At 41.8% G+C, this 21,142-nt stretch overlaps 1 protein-coding gene across 2 annotated transcripts in view; it reads left to right on the top strand.

The window, feature by feature from the left end:
• The first annotated feature begins 2,248 nt into the window (after positions 1–2,248).
• The window catches only part of sema3ab (sema domain, immunoglobulin domain (Ig), short basic domain, secreted, (semaphorin) 3Ab), a 256,069-nt gene continuing 237,175 nt past the window's right edge, over positions 2,249–21,142 (top strand). For both annotated transcript variants that reach the window (XM_060842583.1, XM_060842582.1), the window contains exon 1: positions 2,249–2,715. In XM_060842583.1, coding sequence (XP_060698566.1) covers positions 2,604–2,715 — 112 coding nt within the window. In that variant the 5' untranslated portion in view covers positions 2,249–2,603. The remainder of the gene's footprint in view (positions 2,716–21,142) is intronic.

The raw sequence follows: 21,142 nt of genomic DNA, 5'->3' as shown, positions 1-21,142 counted from the left end.
GAAACAGGAACACCCAGAGAACCCCATCCCCCCCCACACACACGTAGGGAGAATGTGCAAACTTTACACAAGCTGTTATCCAAAGCTGGAATTGAACCTGGGTCCCTAGCACTGTGAGGCAGCAGTGCTAACCACTGAGCCACTGTGTATACAGGCATGAGGCTTGTGGCAGTCCGAAGTGTGAGAGGGTGAACTGAAACTATGAATATTGGTGTGTAAGCTTCTGGATAGAGATTGTTGGAATGTGAATAATGAGTGTGTGATGAATTGAATAGTGGTTGGATTTGGTGATGCAGTTGATTGGATTCTCACAAGTTACTCCAGTATAGAGATCCTCCATTGTGGCCTTATGGTGACCTGATCAGCTGCACAGCCAATAGTATAACTCCAGTGTGCCAGCTTCCCATTGTCCTTCGTTTCTGCAACCTTAGATTGGTGGCTATAGGCATTGACTCTGATAAATGCTCCCAGTCTGAGTTACATGTTGGAATCAAAAGAGGAGAACTTTGAGATGTTGTTATAGACTAGGCCAAACTACAACTTTTAATTTCTACCTTGTTTGTTCGTATTATTTACAGGGCATGAGGTGCATCATAGTATTGCCTTTTACTTAGCCAGCAAGTTTATTAGGAACCAAAGTTATGTTTAAACCATTTACTGACGTTTAGCTTCTTTGAAATAGAAACTATTTTCTCTTTGATGTCTGTTCATTCACAATAAGATTTACCAGTGGATTACTGCTTGTTTGTATGTTTGTAGAAATGCAGGCTTTCCCTTTAGACATGGGTATTTTTAGCTGTTGTTCGTTATTCTTAATGAACACCTTTAAACATCTTTTAATTCTGGATCTGTGTTCTCAGATCCTGGTATTTAGCTGTGCAATATTATTAGCTACAAACACTTTAACAATTGTTAAAAGGTTTCTTAAAACAATATTATGATTGTGAAAGAGGGTTCTGGTGATGCTCAACATTCCTTTAAACAATAGCTTTGCTGAAAATGGTTGTTCTTTAGTGGAAGGTGACCTAATCTAACCTTACAGAAGCTTTTCGTGTTTTTGTTCTTTTTGGGTGGAATTCCTAGTTGCTGAAGGCTAAACCTCTCACAGTCTCCAACCAGTTTTCCCCACTTTCAAACTAACCTGCCTTTATTTGCATTCACTGAACATCTCTGCTCTTCACTGGATTGCCTGTGTTGGATTGATTTAGAATAAACAATGACATTTTTGTCTTTCGGTTAATGCCTTATCCCCATATGTGAGAAATTAAGTCCAGAGTGCCACAGGGTGGCAGGATGGACTCAGACGAACTCCTTCAACAAAATATTTGTCTCATAAAAAATGAAGTTTTATTTTGTGTTCTTTGCTTTCCAGTTCTCTAATGCAGAGTTTGAACTGTGAGAATGAAAAATGTTTCAAATTTATTTGTCAGAGAAACTGATAGAGACTGTGTGTGTGTGTGTGTGTCTGTGTCTGTGTGTGTGTCTGTGTGTGTCTGTGTATGTGTGTGTGTGTGTGTATATGACAAAAAGAAAGAGACAGAGAGAGCAAGTGCACATATCCACACACTGTTGTCCCTGTGTCATATTAAAGGATTTAATTTGAGCCTGCAGCCCTAGGCAATAGAGTTCTAGGGATTAGGAAAAAGTGTGGGAACGACCAAAATTGATGATTTGTTTAATTTGAATATTGAAACGCCACAATGGATCAACTGAAAAGAAATGCTGATTCCACTGTGTAGTATAGACAGAGGTTAAATGATTAAAATCCAACCAACGGGGACTAGTACATGCGAGAAACATGAATCATCTATAGTAGCTCTTGTTAAAGTGCAAAACAATATTTTCATTTAATCCATTGAGATATGAGTAAGTTATGATTTCTTCCTCCTTAATGATGTGCATCACAAATGACTGGCTTCCTTTATCGTATCTTTTGGAGAGAGTCCCAGCTGGTTAAATTGAACTCACGTCCTGACGGGGGTGTCCATTTGAAAGCTGCAGGAACCAGACCGTTCTCTCTCTCTCTCTCTGTGTCACACACTCCACAGCTCCGGCTGTTTTAGGCAGTGGTGCAGCACCAAGGGAGGAGTGAGATGTACACTGGCTTGCTCCGCTGTTGTCATTTAACCTTTACAACAGAGAGCAGAAGATTCTGCACAAACAGAGCTCATCGTCTATTGCCTTCAGTGAAATAAAGTGGGAGCTCTTTCTGCCTGCCTGCTTTCAGTACAGTGAAGCCAAGGAGAGGATTAGTCAAAGCTAGCAGCTAAAAAGGAGCACAGTAAATAAAAGGGCACTCTACAAGAACAGTGCTGCCGTTTTCAAAAGCTTCATGTTCCCACAGAAAAGGCTTCAGTTGTACCTCACAATCTCGCATCAAGCTGAGCGTGGTCATCAACCTGGGGGTGTAAAACATTATTCCACTTGACTGGTGGAATGAGCAGTTGTTGGAAGAAAGATCTTGTGGTAGAGGCTGGCTCAGTCATTTGTACCACGCTGACACTGTTCACCTGTCACCTGCAGGTTCTACGCTTCCCCTGACTGTGTGAGGTTTGTAATCGAGAAACGTTGTACTCAAGCTTCACTGGAAGAAACTGCAAACCATGGGCTGGTTCACCGGGAATCTAGCGCTCTGTTCCAGCTTGCTGCTTTTAGCTGCAGTGAACTGTCAAAGAGGGAAGAACAATGTTCCAAGATTGAAGCTCTCCCACAAAGGTAACCACTTCTCATTCTGTGCTTTCCTTTACTCTGTTTATATTTATTTCCCATTCATTGATATAAAGTGATTCTTTTGCATTTGTGTAACTCTTCACTTTGGATTGCATATTTTCTATCAGCAATGAATTCTTCGTGGCATTTTTTAAAAGTGTAAATTGTATATTTAATCTCAAGTTTTATAAGAATACACTTTTTTTTCCTTAACATGTTAAACTATGCATGGAAATAAACTTTGGAATCATATGGAATGAAACAATTAATTTCTACATAATTGCAACCACACAAGCAAGTACAAATGTTAAAACATCTATTGAAGACAAATGCATTCGCTTTATTAAAGTGAGTGGGCACAATTTAAAATAAATATTGATTATTTCAGCAGAAAATGTCTTGATTCTGGGACTAACAAATTTTTCTGGAGCTGTACTATCTGTATGGTTCACAGAAACAGGGACCACATTACAGTTTTTGTTTGCAAAAATATCTCAAATTTCTTACTCCTAAATATATTGCCGTAATGTGAGTTCATCTTAAGTCAAGCTGTAGGTTGAACCTAATGATTACCATTATTTATTTAAAGTTTGCTGTAGTTTTTAAAATTCTGGCAAACTGTGATGAGCAAGATCATTGATTCATTGTTTTCATTGAGAAATGGGAGGGATTTTGGAATTAATTCATTAAAAAAAAGCTGTAGAAACCCTTAAAATATCTAGAGTTTCAAGTATTAAGAGAGAAATTTTGACTTGTTCAGTCAGCATGAACAATACACAGGTAATGGTGTTAATGTTTTCAGGTCCAATGACCCTTCCTCAGAACTTACACCTATCAGTGACTTTTTACCCTTACTATTTCTAATTTCCACCCATATTGTTTCAACCTTCTCTGTATGGAACCTACATCATCTCCCATTACCGTACTGATGTCATCCATCAGTATCAGAGCTACACCACCTCCCTTTCCTTCCTGTCTATCCTTCCGAATAGTCGGATACCCCTCAGATATTTAACTCCCCATCGTAACCACCCTGCAACCATGTCTCTGTGATGTCCACTAAATCATATCCATTTGTGATGATTTGTGCCGTCAACTCCTTTATCTTGTTTGAATGCTGCGAGCATTCAGGTGAAGTGCTCCTATGCTAGTTTTTATTTTGACCCTTCACACCTCCACCAGAACAACCTTTGTTTTTAAATCCTCCCAATCTTTTGGTCACTACCTCGTTTCCACTCATCTTAGCGTGACATTGCTTGGTAGTGGACTCCATGTGCTGTAGGAAGTCTCAAAGTTGTTAGGGAGGGAATTCCAGGATTTTGACCTGGCGATAGTGAAGGAATGGTCATGCATTTCCAAGTCAGGATGGTGAGAGTGCCTTTGAGGGGAATTGGGAACACCACCACACGCAATGTGAAAGCAGTCTTTGCTTTGATGTTAGTTTGAAATATTACACAAAAGTGGGATTGACATTGATTAGTTTAGTGTTCCTTCATCATCATCATCATATCTAATTTCAGACTGGTATTGGTCATGCATTTTTTAAAAAAGATACAAGTTCTTTAATTCAAGCATGTATTTTTCTTTCAACACACTTCATTTAGCATAAATCCAAATTTGACTTGCAATTTTGTTTGAGTTCAATATTGTTCCTAATTTTCTACAATGAAAATCCAGCTCAGAATGTGCCATTCAGTCCAGCATGTTCAAGATAGCAACCACAGCGAAAAGATTGAGGCACACAATATCTTGTGCAGCCCCTGGTCATAAATATATCTAAATCCCAGGTCTGGAGGTGGAAAACAGTTTCCCTTGCCAGGGGTTTGTGACATTGAATTCAGGAGAAAATTTAGCCCAAAGGATGTAATACCTCAGTGAGCAGCAAATTAAAATCCTGAAAACATACCCTGAGATTGAGCGTGCACACTTACACACTGATAGCACAAGGTTTTAAAGAGCGTTGTTTTCAGACAAGTGGCTGGTGTAACATATGTTTTAGGATTCAGCATTCCTGATCATCTTGCGAGGCAAAGAAGAATCCGATTAACAGAACCGTGCACCCAACTCCATGTACATGACTTGACATCGGAACAGGCATAAACAGGACAGATGTGGGCAGGATGTCCCCAAGGACTGGGAGTCCAGAAAGAGGGATCACTACCTCAGAGTGTGAGGTAGGCCATTTAGAACTGAGACAAGGAGAAATTTCTTCACCCACAAAAATAGTCAATGCCAAAACCATGTCTGGTTTCAAGGAGTTGGATATTGCAGTTGGGGCTAACAGGATCAAAGGTATTGGAGAAAAGCAGGAATAGACCTAAGGCTGGATGATCAGTTATTATCATAACGAATAGCAGAGTACACCCAAAGGGCCGAATGGCCTACTCCTGTTCCTGTTTTCTCTGAATTGAACATTGGACAGTTTGCATGTAAGGTGTGCTGACTGACTGCAGCATTTACATTCCTCAAGGCAGTAATGTCACACAAAGCTTAAGGCCAAATTGTAAACTTCACTGTGATGTAACTTGTATCTGTTTCAGATTTATTCATTCTTTTAATCATTCATGGGATATGGATGTTTCTGGGTAGGCAGCATTTATTGCGCAGAGGGCAGTTAAGGGTCATAGACCATAGAAAGGTACAGCACAGAACAGGCCCTTTGACCCACAATGTTGTGCCGAGGATTATTCCTAATCCAAAATTAAATAACCTAACCTACGCATCCCTCAACTCACTGCTATCCATGTGCATATCCAGCAGTCACTTTAATGTCCCCAATGACTCTGCTTCTACCACCACAGCTGGCAATGCATTCCATACATTCACAACTCTCTGCGTAAAGAACCTACCTCTGATGTCTCCATTATACCTTCCTCCTAATATCTTCAAACTATGACTTCACGTACCAGTCAATCCTGCCCTGGGGAAAAGTCTCTGGCTATTGACTCTATCCAAGCCTCTCATTACCTTGTACACCTCGATTAGGTCTCCTCTCTTCCTCCTTCTCTCCAGAGAGAAAAGTCTGAGCTTATTCAACCTTTCTTCATAAGGTATGCCCTCCAATCCAGGCAGCATCCTGGTAAACCTTCTTTGCACCCTCTCCAAAACCTTTGCATCTTTCCTATAGTAGGGCGACCAGAATTGGACACAATATTCCAAGTGTGGTCTCACCAGAGTCTTGTAGAGCTGCAGCAAAACCTCACGGCTCTTAAACTCGTTCACCCTGCTAATGAAAGCCAAAAGACTGTATGCTCTCTGAACATCCCTATCTACTTGGGTGGCAATTTTGAGGGATCTATGCACTTGAACACCAAAACCCCTCTGTTCCTCCACACTGCCAAGAATCCTGTCTTTAATCCTAGATTCAGCATTCAAGTTTGACCTTCTTCTAAAATGCATCACTTCGCATTTATCCAGGGTGAACCCCATCTGTCATTTCTCAGTCCAGCTCTGCATCCTGTCCAAGTCACACTGCAGCCTGCAGTAGCCCTTGATATTATCAATGGCACCTCCAACTTTGTGTCATTGGCAAATTTACTAACCCAACCTTCAACCTCCTCATCCAAGTCATTTATAAAAACTACAAAGAGCAGAGGCCCAAGAACAGAGCCCTGCGGGACCCCACTCAATACTGACCTCCAGGCAGAATACTTTCCATCCACAATCGCTCTCTGCCTTCTGTCAGCCAGCCAATTCTGAATCCAGATAGCCAAATCTCCCATATCCCATACCTCCTGACTTTATGAATGAGCCTACCATGGGGAACCTTATCAAATGCCTTGCTGAAGTCCATATACACCACATCCACTGCTCGACCTTCATCGACCTGTCTTGACACCTCCTCAAAGAACTCAATAAGATTTGTGAGGCATGACCTGCCCCTCACAAAGCCATGCTGACTGCCTTTAATCACACAATGCTTTTCCAAATAGTCATAAATCCTATGCCTCAGAGGTTTTCCAAAACCTTGTTGACCACTGATGTAAGACTGACTGGTCTGTAATTGCCTGGGATTTCCCTATTACCCTTCTGAAAAAGAGCAAAAACATTCTCCTCCCTCCACTCCTTTGGTACGACTCCCGTGGAGACTGAGGAAGCAAAGATCTTCGCCAGCACCTTAGCAACTTCCTTGCTCACTTCCCGGAGCAGCCCAGAATAAATCTGGTCTGGCCCTGGGGACTTTTCAATTTTAATGTTCACCAAATTTCCAGCACATCAACTTCATCAATCTTGATCTGTTCAAGCCTGTTTCCCAGCTCCTCAACGTTCTCATTCACAACAAGATGCATTTCCTTCATGAAAACCTAAGCAAAAACTCATTTAGAGTTTCCCCTATCTGCTCAGACTCCACGCACAAGTTCCCTACACTATCCCTGAATGGCCTTACCTTCTCCTTGGTCATTCTCTTATTCCTCAAGTATGAGTAAAATGCATTTGGGTTCTCCCTAATCCTTCCTGCCAAGGCTTTCTCGTGCCCCCTCCTGGTTCTCCTCAGTCCATTTCTGAGCTCCTTTCTAGCAAGCCTGTAATCCTGTAAAGCTGTGCTAGATCCTTGCTTCTTCCACCTTACGTGGGCTGCCTTCTTCCTCTGTTCTCGTCATCCAAGGTTCCTTAATCTTATCCCTTCTTACCTGTCTCAGAGGAACAAAGTTGTGCATCACTCGCAACAACTGCTCCTTAAATATTCTGCTGTGCCTTTCCTGTGGAACAAATGCTCCCAATCTGTACTTCCCAACTCCTGTCTGATAGCATCATAATTTCCTTTTCCCCAATTGAATATCTTCCTTCGGTAACTGCTCCTTTCCCTCTCCATGTGAAACAGTCATGATCACTGTCATCAAAGTGTTCTGAGATCTGACACCTGGCTCATTGCTGAGCACCAAATCCAAAATGGCCTCTCCCCTCGTCGGTCTGTCTACATACTGAGTAAGGAAACCCTCCTGAACACACCTGACAAAAACAGCTCCATCCAAACCATCTGCACATAGGAGGTTCCAGTCGATATTGGGAAAGTTGAAATCACCCATAACAACAACCCTGCTACATCTGCATTTTTCCAGAATCTGCCTGCCTATGAGTTCTTCAATCTCCCTACTGCTATTAGGTGGTCTGTAAAAAAAACCCCAATGAGGTGGCTGCTCCCTTGCTGTTCCTAACTTCCACCCGTACTGACTCAGTAGACAAACCTTCCTCAACAACCTTTGTTTCTGTCGCTGTGATGCACTCTCTGATTAGCAATGCTACACGCCCTCCTCTTTTTCCACCCTCCCTGTTCTTTTTAAACATTCTAAATCCTGGAACATCAAGCAACCATCCCTGCCCCAGTGAAACTCACATCTCCGTTATGGCCACAACATCGTAGTCCCAAGTACTGATCCATGCTCTAAGTTCATCACTCTTATTTCTGACACTCCTTGCGTTAAAGCAGACACACTTTAACTAATCCCTTTGCTTTATCACGTGAAACACCTTCCTGATAGATTCACTTCACCCTGTCACTGCCCCATCAACAACTACCTCCCTCTCAGATATGGAGCTCTGGTTCAAACCCCCTTGCCAAACTGTTCCCTTACTGTTCCTAACTTCCTCCCATACTGACTCAGTAGACAAGCCTTCCTCAACAACCTTCATTTTCTGTAGCTGTGATGCACTCTCTGATTAGCAATGCTATGAGTCTGAAGTCACGTGTCCTTTAGGGAAGGAAACTGCCATCCTTACCTGGTCTAGATGACATTTCTGATCCAGATATGGGTTTTTGCTGACAATCAACAACAGCTTCATAATCATCATGAAATGCTTAATTCTGACTGATCCAAACTTTCTTACAAGAAGAATAAAGGAATTATTGGAGCTGATTCTCAAATGGTGGAGAAGTCCCAGCTGTCGGTTCATGGGTTTACCATTATTGGACAGAAACACAAAGTGAGACTGACAAGCACCGATAGAACAAAGCCCAAACCACACAGAATGAAAGCAATGACTTGATTTAATAGGTTCCTAAGTTCCTATTTATTTGAATTCAGCAAAATTGGAATTTCTGTGTTTTATGAAATGTGACAGTTAAAATTGAAATGACTGTAAATGACAAATGGATTCATTCTAACAATAGATACTGAAAAGCGACATTTTTCATTGGAGCAAGATTGCAGAACTCTGAGTACAGAGGGATGTGGTAAATGAATTTCATAAGGGTGGTCTGTAGCTGCAGCAAATAGTTTGGAAGGTGATGGGATGTTGTCATTTACTGCAGCAGGGATGGAATATAAAAGCAGTGAGTGTTACCATAGTTGTATAACGTATTGGTGAGGCAATACCTGGAGTACTGCGTGCATGTTTGGTTGTCTTATTTAAGAACTAATATATAATTGCAATAAAAGCTGTTCAGAAAACGTTTGCACAACTGATTCCTGGGATATGGAGGCTACCTTCTGAGGAAACATTGGATGGATTTGTTCTGTGTTCATTAGAACTGAGAAGAACAACAAATGATCTTACTGGGATATATGAAGTGCTGAGGGGACTTGAAAGGGTTCCTGGTGAATGGTGAAAGGGTGTTTCCTCTTGAGAGATATCAGAACTAGGTGACATTGTTTAAAAAATAAGGGCTCAGCTACGTAAGACAGAGCTGAGAGGAAGTAGAATAATAGAATTTTACAGTACAGAAGGAGACTATTTGACCCAACGTGTTTGTAGCAGCACCCAAAAGAGCTACCCAGCTCGTCCCACTCTCCAGAGAATGGTGGAGGTGGGGTTATTGAAAGTTTTACTACAGAAAGATAGATTCTTAACTGTGAAAGGGAGTGCAGATAATAGCATGGACCAAGGGTGGTGGTGAAGCCAGAATCCAATCAGCAATGACTTTATCAAGTGGCAGATTAAGCTCATGAAGCAAAATGGCATTAACCCTCCTTACAGTTTGAATCTTTGCATCATATGTTCATGTATATGAATGAATGTGTTTAGAGAATTAAAATATTCTTATTAAATAAGAGGGATTTATAATCCGAATTTGCTAAAATGAAAGGGGTTTTGTTCACAAAGCCCTGTTTATTTCAAAATGATTATTTTCATTATGTTGAAGTAAAATTAATAGGTTTTTTCTGTGAAACAAAGACAGCTGTACATTTTGGATGTCTTTTCATGTTTCCCAGAATATGTTTGAAAGACATTTTCAAAGGGAGGTTTGGGTCAGGTTTGCAGATGTTTGCAGGAAAGCACATGTCAAAGTTCTGCTGCTCCCCCTGACCCAGCCATCATTCTGTAAGATGCTGAGAGTTACCTGGAATTTTACTTTACTTCTCTGTTCTTTTTGGGAGTTGCTGGTAAGGTCCGCTTTTGATGCCTTTCCTAAATTCCCTTGAACTAAGGAGCTTATTGGGCTGTTTCAGAGGGCAGTTAGGAGTTGAGCATATTGTGTAGTCTGGAGTCATATAATGGCAGATTCCACTCTCTCTGATGGTGCACTGTATGGGTTTTTATGGCAAATGATAACAGGTTTAATGATCATTATTGAGATTTTGAAGCCTTTGATTCCAAATGTAGAAGCTGCTTTTCAATTACCATGATGGGAATTGAGCTCATTTCCTCAGAATATTAAACTGAGCTTCTGGAATATTAGCAGAAAGTGAGGTCTGGAGATCGGAGTCGAGAGAGTGTTGCTGGAAAAGCACAGCAAGTCAGGCAGCATCCAAGGAGCAGGAGAATCGACGTTTTGGTCCAGAGCCCTTCATCAGGAAACATTGATTCTCCAGCTCGTCTGGATTAATAGTCCAGTGACATTATGACTATATCACCATCTCCCCCATTAAATATCTCAATTTGCTAAATTTGTCATTTTAGAAGCAACAAGTATGTTCAGGTTGGAAGCTGTCCACTTATGAACCAGCACCATCTACAGGGCCAGCCCAACTTCACCCACAGTCCTTACATCTGGACCCTCTCTGCCGTCATGTGTAAGGGTAGCTGCTGTCAACAAAAGGCCATTGTGTAATCACACTCTGCGACAATTGAGGAACCTCACCAAACAGGAGTTCCTCCATTCACCAAATATCCACCTGCTCTAAGCCATCATGTTTGTCTATTTCTAAGAGTGAATTACTCTCTTGTTTGATTTCTTCACATTAATTTTCTAATTCAGTTTTCTTTTTCCCCTGAAGGTTTTAACTCAAGTTGTACTTTAGTACCTAACTCACTGCTGATATCACACCCTAAATAATTCCTAACCTCCCAACCACTTGCAACACACACACTTACTCAAATATCTCCTTGCGTTGTCCTTTTCATAACCAAAATAAATCTATACCAATTGTTACAATAATAGGATTGTACCAGATGTGATTGTTTGGTTTTTTTTCACTATAGTTCAGGGATTAAATCTTGGCTGGTCACTGTTAGTTCATACCTTTAATTTGACATCCATTATTCAAAAACAGTTGATATTCATGGATAGAATATAGAATCTCCTACTGTGTGGAAGCAAGCCATTCAGCCCAACAAGTCAACACTAACTCTCTGAAGACCATCACATTCCCTTACTCTAGACCTTGAACCCTGCATTTCCCATGGCTAACCCATATATCCCTGAACACCATGGACAATTTAGCATGGTCAATCTGCCTAACCTGCACATCTTTGGACTGTGGGAGGAAACCAGAGTTCCTGAATAAAACTCATGCAGACACAGGGAGAATGTGCAAACTCTACACAGACAGTTGCTCAAGACAGATATTGAACCTGACACTGTGAGGCAGCAGTGCTAACCACTGAGCCACTGTGTCTTAAACAAAAGGAGTTTCAGTGTTTATATAAAAGACCCACACTACTTGTGTGGGAGATTAAATGTCAGCCCAGTATTTATTGTTACCAACTACATACAGATGCTGTATTATCAAAAATGCTTAAGGGATGGACTACAGCTATGTTACATTTGCTGCTTTGATTACTGTGGGTGAACTGTATCAGATCTATAGGTGTTCAGTAGCAGGAATAGATTATGGCTGATTAAAATGTTGCTGCAGTGAAGTTTTTAAAATTTGAAATTGAAACGTAAACTGTAAGTAACTTTCTAGAATGAGATTTTTGATAGTTGGACAATCTCCAACCAGATGTAATGGATGGTGTTTCAGACACCCAACAAATTAATGTAACAACTTCAGTGAGAGATCACTGTATGGCTGTTGGGTGAAATGAAATGGCAAGAGGGTTACATTAATGAGATTGGAATCTGAGCATTGTGGCTGTGTAGTCTACTTTATTTTGCAATTAGCAGTCTTGTGAGTACTCCATACATTAAGCAAGACAACAGCAGCTGAATTAAGCAGACTCTAAATGGCCTACTTCAACTGCTACGTCTTATGGTCTCAAATACTATTTCTATTAATTTGGCCTTGGAAGGAGTGCAGGCTCCATTTAGCTGGACAATGGCTGGACTCCAAATACCCACTCCACCTCCAGATTCAATGCAACAGCCATCAATTAGATGCCTGCATCCTTGAAGTTGATTCCACAAGCTTTCAGGTAAAACTCTGGCAAATGCAACTTTCCAATCAGGTTCCATTTTCTCAACTCTGAAAGACTCGTGCTTCGGGGAGAACAAAAAGAAAACTTCAAGCCCCTCCGAAGCTCTCCTTGAAGTGCAGTGGCTTTAACATTAATGGTTGGGAACATCTTAGTACTAACCTGGGGACAACCTGTCCGTCAAAAAATATCAAATCTTGAGACATGTCTGAATGGTGAGGCAGACTAGCAGATGAGAACAAAATCAAAGGCATGAAATCCCATTCCCCTGATCATTAAGCTTGTGGGACTCCTGAACATGCCCAAAGACTGACAGGTGGGAATTCAGCCTGTTCAATTCCATAAAAAATCACAGCAGAAACTCTCATTCTTGAGGAGACATCATTCTCAAATCAAGGCACATACAGTCATGTGTTGCTGGAAAAGCGCAGCAGGTTGGGCAGCATCCAAGGAGCAGGAGATTCGACGTTTCGGGCATAAGCCCTTCTTCAGGAATGCCTGAAACGTCGAATCTCCTGCTCCTTGGATGCTGCCTGACCTGCTGCGCTTTTCCAGCAACACATTTTCAGCTCTGATCTCCAGCATCTGCAGTCCTCACTTTCTCCACGTACAATCATGGGTGACACCTGAGGGTTAAATTATGGGACAGTTTACAATTATACTCTCTGGAAGTTAAAGGGTAATAGGTAAGTTGAGCAAAGTTAAGATATTGAGGGAACAGGTTGGGTAAAAAAAAGTCCATTCCATTAGTTGGGGGTTTAGGACTAATGGGTACAATCCAGGATTTTCAGTTAGACAAAATGCGGTTGAAGTTTGGAATGTTCATCCACAAACCAAATTCAATACTTTTTGTCAATGATTAATTTTAAATCTGAGATTGTTGATTGTTTTTTGTGAAACTAACATGTTAAGGAATATGGAACAAAGTTCAGGATGCAGAGTTGAGCCTCAGAACAAATCTGATCTCCCCGAAGAGCAGAACATGCTCGAGGGATAACATGGCCTTTTTGTTTTGTGTTTAAAAAACTGACAAGGAAGCATACTTGGATGAAACATTCTAGCAGTCTTTTATAGATAATGGAATGTACCAGGTGGAGAATATGAATTTCCAAACCATTAGAGTTCTGATTTCCAGACAGAACAGGAGCTATGATGTCTGTTATGGGAATCCTTTATATAGCATTTTTAATTCAGGTTCCATTTCGAGGTTGGGTGATGTCACGGTATTATCCTGAAAACATGTCACTTTAAAAAGTGAACAATCAGAGTGATTGAATTTGTCTATTCCACATACTTCATTGCAAAAAGCCCGTCCTAAGCATTCAACACCTTTTGGCAATTCTGAACTTTTAGAAATGCTTCAGCAGAAAAGCAAGACCGATACCTCACTTCACTCTGCTGTTGTCTGACAATGCAGACAATCGTGGGAATTGGTTCCCATTGTGACAAGAGCAATGTGCAGGAGGTTCCAGCCAGTTTAAAATCACATTTTCCTGTCTATCTTAAACTGATCTAAAATAATTGTTGGAAACCCAGTTTTGTGACAAGCCCATTTAATTGGATGGAAATGTGCCATCTTTCATGCTGAGCATTGTGGTGATGGGATTCAACATCTGGAACATACCCTTCATCATTGATCATTCGATTCCTGCACAAATGAAGCTCATGCAGTGTAGCAATGGTGTAGTAACACATAAATAACTCACCCACTGAATTTACCCTGGTGTACATACGTGAGGTATGATTTGTCTGGTTAGCACACAAAATAAAACTTTTCAATGTGTCGATACATGTGACAATAATAAATCAAATCAAACTTCAGAGAGAGTGAGAACAATAGAAGTTTTGAGACCCAAGTGTGGAGTGTCCTAACATTAAGAGTCTGCTGACCTTGTGGTGAAGTTCTATCAGTGGAGTGCCACAGACAGACCGTGCTGTGGTGGGATGAGGCATTGATTTCACAGGTGTCACCCATTTTCCTGTTTTTTACACCAGCTCAAATAAGTAGCTCAGAAAACTGACCATTAACAAGTCAGAGATTGAATTTTTACAAAGTCCTTTCCAGCTGAGGGTGTCACTGGCTAAGCCAGCATTTATTGGACTCCCATCTCCAGAACAATCCCTGGGTCTCTGAAGTAATAGTCTAGTGATAATACCATGAGGCCATTGCATCCCCCTGAGGTGAAAACTGGAGAGTTAGGAATTTCAGAACTAGAATGTCAGATAGGATAGATCTGAAAATGCCAACGGAAGGACTATCACCAAAAGATGTTGCACAGTTACTGCTGCATCTCAAAGGAACAAAAAAGGCTACTTCAGCCTTTTATCTAAGGTTTCCATCTGAGAAAAGATAGTTGAAATGAATGGTTCATGTTGATGAAAAAAGCTTATTCTGAGGGCTGTTGTATTTAATGTGGTCTCTTGTATAACTCTGTTCACACATGTTTCATATAAGGACTGGGTCATTCAGAGAAGATACATGCCATTTATATAACAGTTATTGCCAAATGGGATACTCTAAAATAAATTCCTGCTCTTCCATCATCAGTGCAGCTTGCCTCAATCTCCAGCACCAGTTCCTCTGTTCATGTGAGTATCCGACATCCCCAGCTAACCATATAACATGTACAAAAGCTGATACACTAACCAAATAAGACCAGATGTGCTGAACTAGACAAAGTATGCACTGTATCTAAGTTGTACCAGATGTCTACAAATTATTAGCTTTTATCCAATATTTATCGTTGGAAGTGACAAAAGAGATTCCATCTGTACATTAAAACTGTAAAGCTCACATCAAAAATACTCACATTCACAAATATAAAATATAATGACATAATAGTTTCTCTTTAATGTCATGTGAAACTCTTCTTAGAGGGGAAAATATAAAGCTTGTGGTAAATGCTGACACTACAGGAATAAGCCAAGTAATCATCTGATCTACCCGTTTATAATGCAGCAGAGGTAGAGCCACTTTGCTGCTGTATAAAAGAACACCATAAAAACTGTCAAAATGGACATACCGGTGAATTGTTGCTGCACAATCATTCTTCCCCAGCGTGTTAGTCAGAGATGTGCAGACAATGAAGGAGGAGATTTAGTCTCTCAAGCAATGTTAACTTTTCTAGTGGGACGCTGCTTAAAATCCACATCCGATCCGTTCTCTGTTTCTGCTAATATTCTACCTTTTCAGATACTAATCCAAAGTTCCATGAAGCGATGTTCTAACCTTGAACTCAGCATGTCATTTATGGTAAAGCTAATAACCTGACTTCCTGCATAACCTTTTGTATGACATCAATTTCTTCTAACTTCTGTTAATCTTGTTAATTGATGATGCAGAGTCTATAATTATGGATTTGCTAACCCTGGAAAGTGTTCTGTTATTTATCTCTGAAAACTATTCCACTTTGATATCTTCCAATCATTCCCTGACAGGATTCTGTATTCTGAATTGTTATGTTACACAGATTGTCTGATGTCAAATTTCTATCGAAAGATTAGGATAGCAATAAAAATTCTCAATGTTAGCGGATGCAATATTGGGCATCCTGAAAGTATTTTGCTCTATAAATAATTTGCTATGTCTTTGAACATAATCAAATAATTACAAATAACGAACCTTGTAAATTAATGACCTGTTAAACCAAACTGTTAATCAAAATTAAAATTCACAAATACTGCAGGCAAATTAAATCCTTAAAGAATAACTTTAGCAGTACTGTCATTAATATATTTGCCAGGTTTGCGATTACTATGATCTATACTGCTGCAAGATTCTATTCAAACAGATTATACAATGAAGTGCCATTAAATTATAGAACAACAGCTGGAAGCTAAACGAAGCAGGTTCTGGGATTTACTGACACCCAGCCACTTGAAAGTATGTATGAATAACATCACAATTGTGCTACTCTCTTTTCCCAGTTAGGGTCATGGGCTCAACATTCACCTTAGGGCCAGCGAATCTGGAGTCAGGATTGTTTCTGGGTTCCAAGCATCTCACCCTTTAAAAAAAAGGTCACTATTTAGAATTTGCCCGGGGAGTTTCCTTCATTGATATGAAGGCAGGTTCCTGGTCTGATTAAGGATAGAGGGAGTCAAGAGTGTATTGCTGGAAAAGCACGGACAGTCAGGCAGCATTCGAGGAGCAGGAGAAATGATGTTTCAGGCTGAAGCCCTTCATCAGGAATGAGGCTGGAAGCCTCTGGGGTGGAGGGATAAATGGGAGGGGGGGTGGGGCTGGGGAGAGGGTAGCTAAGAGTGCAATAAGTGGATGGTGTTGGGGGTAAAGGTGATAAGTTAGAGATGAGGGTGAAGCAGATAGGTGAGAAAGAAGATTGGCAGGTGGGAGAGGTCATAAGGAGGGTTGAAATTGGCGTCAGGTGGGGGGAGGGGGGGAAGGAAATGAGGAAACTGCTGAAATCTAGATCTATGCCCTGGGGTTAAAGGGTCCTGAGGCAGAAGATGACGTGCTCTTCCTCCAGGCGTCTGGTGATGAGGGAGCAGCGGTGGAGGAGGCCCAGGACCTGCATGTCCTCGACAAAGTGGGAGGGGGAGTTGAAATGTTGGCCACAGGGCGGTGTGGTTGATTGGTGTGGGTGGCCCGGCGATGTTCCCTAAAGCGCTTTGCGAGGAGGTGTCCAGTCTCCCCAATGTAGAGGAGACCGCATCGGGAGCAACGGATACAATAAATGTTCACCCCATGGCCCAATATTTCAACTCCCCCTCCCACTCTGCTGAGGACATGCAGGTCACTCCCTCACCCCCCAATGCCGGTGGAAGAAAGCCTCATCTTCTGCCTCGGGACCCTTCAACCCCAGGGCATTCACCAGTTTCCTCATTTCCCCTCCCCCCCAACTTTATCCCAGTTTCAACCTTCCAGCTCAGCACCGCCTTCATGACCTGTTCCACCTGTCAATCATCCTTCCCACCTATCGGCTTCACCTGAAGCGCGATTTTCCTGCTCCTCGGATGCTGCCTGACCTGCTGTGCTTTTCCAGCAATACACTCTCGACTCCGATCTCCAGCATCTGCAGACTTCACTTTCTCTTAAGGATAGAGGGAGGCAGGTCTTTGAGGTATATTCTAATGAACCTGTTTGGAGATGGTATTGCACACCTCTGGGCCAAGTGTGACCTGAGAAAAGGACATTACCATTGCACCATAGGACTCCAGAGAACCTTCACCTTGGAAGGACCAGCAGTCTGCAGGAAAGGCTAAAAATAACTGAGAGTGTGTTTCAACATCTCAGCAACTTCCGATGAACTTTTTTAACTTCAGAAAATCAGAACATGTAGCCACGCCCTTTTCTGGAGGTACTCGGACAGTGAGGAGGGGAGGACCTTGGAAACTGTCTGAAACATTTGGTTCCAGGCAGTCTCTGGATGTTCTCTTGTTGACAAACTATTGGACAATGCGAAACTGCCAGTCGGTTTTCTTTTGAGTTTGTAATGAGCTTTTTTCAGACTAACTAAACTGGAGAGCATGACTGTACTCGCCCTGACCCTGTCTGGGCAGAAATGGGCAATGCTGGAAGTGGGCATTCTGCTGACCACTTCTGTTCCCAAACTCATCGCAGCCAGAAAACCCAGTTCAGGCTATCACAGCTCCAGTTAGGATTGGATATATTTTCTTTTGACTTCTTACTGTCAAATGTCATTAAGTCCTGACAGGGTCATCTTTCACACCAGGCCACAGGAAAGATTAACTAATGTTTTTTAAGGTTAGAGGAGAGTTAATTTTGTTTGAGATATTTATGAAGCAGCTGGAGCGGCTGGATGTGAGGAAGCTGCTCCCATTTTTAAAGAGGCCTCAGTGTGAGGGGTCCTCAATATCCCAACGTCACTAACAGATTAATTAAAGACCTTTGGACCCACTGATGTACAGTGTGAGACTCAGTCGGATGTGGAGTGATTGGAGCAGGCTCCAGGGAAAGCTACCAGAGTTCATGATGGGGAATGACCAGAAGAATTGAAGGGGGTTAGAGGAGCAGAAGGTTTGTGTGGACTGGAACACCAGGCTGTTACAGCTGATTAAATGGGTTATGTCTGTAGATTTAATCTAATTCTGCCTAATGTCATTGTATGTTCTGTGAGATTTCTGCAAAGTAATGTGTGAATTGGCCAGGCTAAATTGCCCATAGTGTAAGGTGTCTTAGTCAAAGGGAAATGGGTCTGGGTGGGTTACTCCTCAGTGGGTCAGTGTGGACTTGTTGGGCCGAACGGCCTGTTTCCACACTGTAGGGAATCTAATCTAATCTAAAGTCTGTCTCGTTGCCTTGTGCCCATGCAGTCTGTATCACAGAACGGTAACTGCAATCCAAATCATTAAATGATTCTGTCATTTTGTGTCCCTGTCTGACATTCTTAGTGGATATCGCTGAATGGTAGCTCCAGACTGTGTCACATTCTCATGGCTAGACTCCCTGATTATTATTATGTCTACAGTCTGGACACTGCTTCCTAAACCTTTCATCACTGTGACCCCATACTGAGGTTTGAAAACTGCGGGGGGGCCCCCATGAAAACTGGAGGGCTCTGTCTGTCTGTCTGTGCGGTTTGGGGGTGGGTGAGTGGGGTGGAGATATGTGAGAATCAGGGATGACGGTCAGTCACTGCAGCCTTGGACCTCAATACCTTAAACACTCAGCTCGAGTGTCCACTTTCCATCCTGATTCTGACTCTGGGAAGCACAAGTCTGCAATTTCAAGGAAATCTCTGATTCAACTACAACGTAACAAGACAGCTGTGCCTTTGACCTCCAAAAACATTTTCTGCATTCTGGTTTTATGTCAGGTTCACACCACAAAACTGTTCTGCTCACTGAATTTCCTTCATACTTTGGACCAGTTCAGATAAATCTCCATGGAGACCCTCTGCCACTCAGTTACAGCTGAAGCCACATGCAAAATGCCACTTCAGATGTGGTTCCAGTGTTCTGGCAATTAAAGAACGGACATAAATATCCTGACAAATGCAGGTACAACATGGTCAAAGTCACCTGATAGCATTGCATGTGAGATTTCTGGAGTTGCTGGGCATTTTTTTTCACAATTTTTTAACATCATTTGAACTAAGATCTACACAATAGCTAACTGAGTCTGCTGACACTTTGAAATTTCTATGAAAATCCCACTGCCTTGTTTATTCTGCAGGATGATGTCCTATCTTATCGATTAGATGATGTCCTATCCTCTATATAACTGTAGCAGGAACAGGAGGTACAGGGAAGGAGGTGTCAGGACAGCTATCCAGCTTCAGGGGAGTTGAGCTTATACAAGGAAACACAAAATGCTGGAAATGACAGCAGGCCAGGCAACATCTGTGGGGACAGAACAAGCTAACGTTTCGAGACTCAATGACTCTTCATCAGAGCTGCTCATGCAGGGTTGCTTTCTATGTTCAATGTTTTCAAATAAGCTTCATAGAAAATTTTGACCAAAATTCCACTCGGCAAGATTGAAACAGAAACTACCTTATATTTTGGTGTAGATATGATCTCCCAAATTGGGATCTATTAAAAATGTGTATCTCTGTCAGACAAACCAAGATCATTCCTCTCTGTGTCCTTCAGCTCCACTCCCCACCCTGACAGCATTAGCTGTAACAACTTGTGCCCAGATTTAGTTGCAATTTTGCCGTAAATATACTTATCTTCAACATCTGTTTTAATGAGGGTGCTTGTTCTTAATTTCCTGTTCTTTTCTTTCCTTTTCACACCTTCAATCTCGTGATAAAAGAAAAACTAATTCAAAAAATGTAGAAAACATTTCTTCCATTAGCCTTGTGCTGATCTCCTTAAGCTCTGCTTGACAGCTGACAGTGAAACCAGTTAATCTCATCTGCACTCTCCCTGAAACTTTACACCTATAAACAGAGAAAATACATCCCATGAGCTTTATTATGGAACAAACTCTTTTTGATTGGCTGGATGTCTGCTTTAAAGTGATCCACACGTTTGAAACATTTTTTTCAAGAGTCCAGTAAAGTATGTCCTTCCTTCCCAGGTGGAGACTTCAGAGCAGGGACGGTAGGTGTGAAGGTGAAACAGCGCTCAAAGCTGTGCCCTTTGACAGCAATCCGCTCTCTCCAGGCAGAGCTACTGAGAGTGGCTGTTACACAATCCCCAGCGGCTAAAGCAGGCACTTTCCAATTTGATCAAATAGTTGGTGGCAATTGCAAGTCTCCAGAAAGGGTAACGGTGTTAGACATTATTAGAAAACAAATTTGTTTTTTTTGTGCTTTGAAGGTGTCATTTGCTGGATGTCTCAGAAAGCCCTTTCCAAAGAATCATCAAAATCTGACGCAAGTTCATCGACTGAAACATTAAATATGTTTTTGCCTCCACACGCTGCCTAAACTGTTAAAGTATTTCCAGCATTTTCTGCCTCGATGTTATCGAAAATATTGAAGGCTTGTTGGGTTGGAAGATGATGCTTCAATCCTCACAACTTTTCCTTTTAGTTTCCTGACAATATAGGGTTGAAATTGGATATCTAATCTGATTCATGGCCTCAAACTGATGTAGTGACATCCACCTTCTTTTGTCTTGTGTCTTTCATGATTAATTATATTTTAATTAATACCTTTGCTTTGGGGGGTGGGGGAGGGGAGAGAGAGAGAGAGAGGAAGGAGGGAGAGACAGAGAGAGAGAAGGGGGAGGAGAGAGAAAAGGGGGGAGAAAGAGAGAAGGGGAGAGAGAGAGAAGGGGGAGAGAGAGAGAGAGGGGGGGAGAGACAGAGAGAGAGAGGGGGAGAGACAGAGAGAGAGGGGGGGAGAGACAGAGAGAGAGAGGGGGAGAGACAGAGAGAGAGGGGGGGAGAGAGAGAAGGGGGGAGACAGAGAGAGAAGGGGGGAGAGACAGAGAGAGAAGGGGGAGAGACGGGGGGGGGGAGAGACAGACAGAGAGAGGGGGG

This window comes from Hemiscyllium ocellatum, chromosome 23 (assembly GCF_020745735.1).
Source record: "Hemiscyllium ocellatum isolate sHemOce1 chromosome 23, sHemOce1.pat.X.cur, whole genome shotgun sequence".
Taxonomy (NCBI): domain Eukaryota; kingdom Metazoa; phylum Chordata; class Chondrichthyes; order Orectolobiformes; family Hemiscylliidae; genus Hemiscyllium; species Hemiscyllium ocellatum.
The sequence above is the reverse complement of the archived record's forward strand: the minus strand, read 5'-3'. Positions and strand labels throughout refer to the sequence as shown.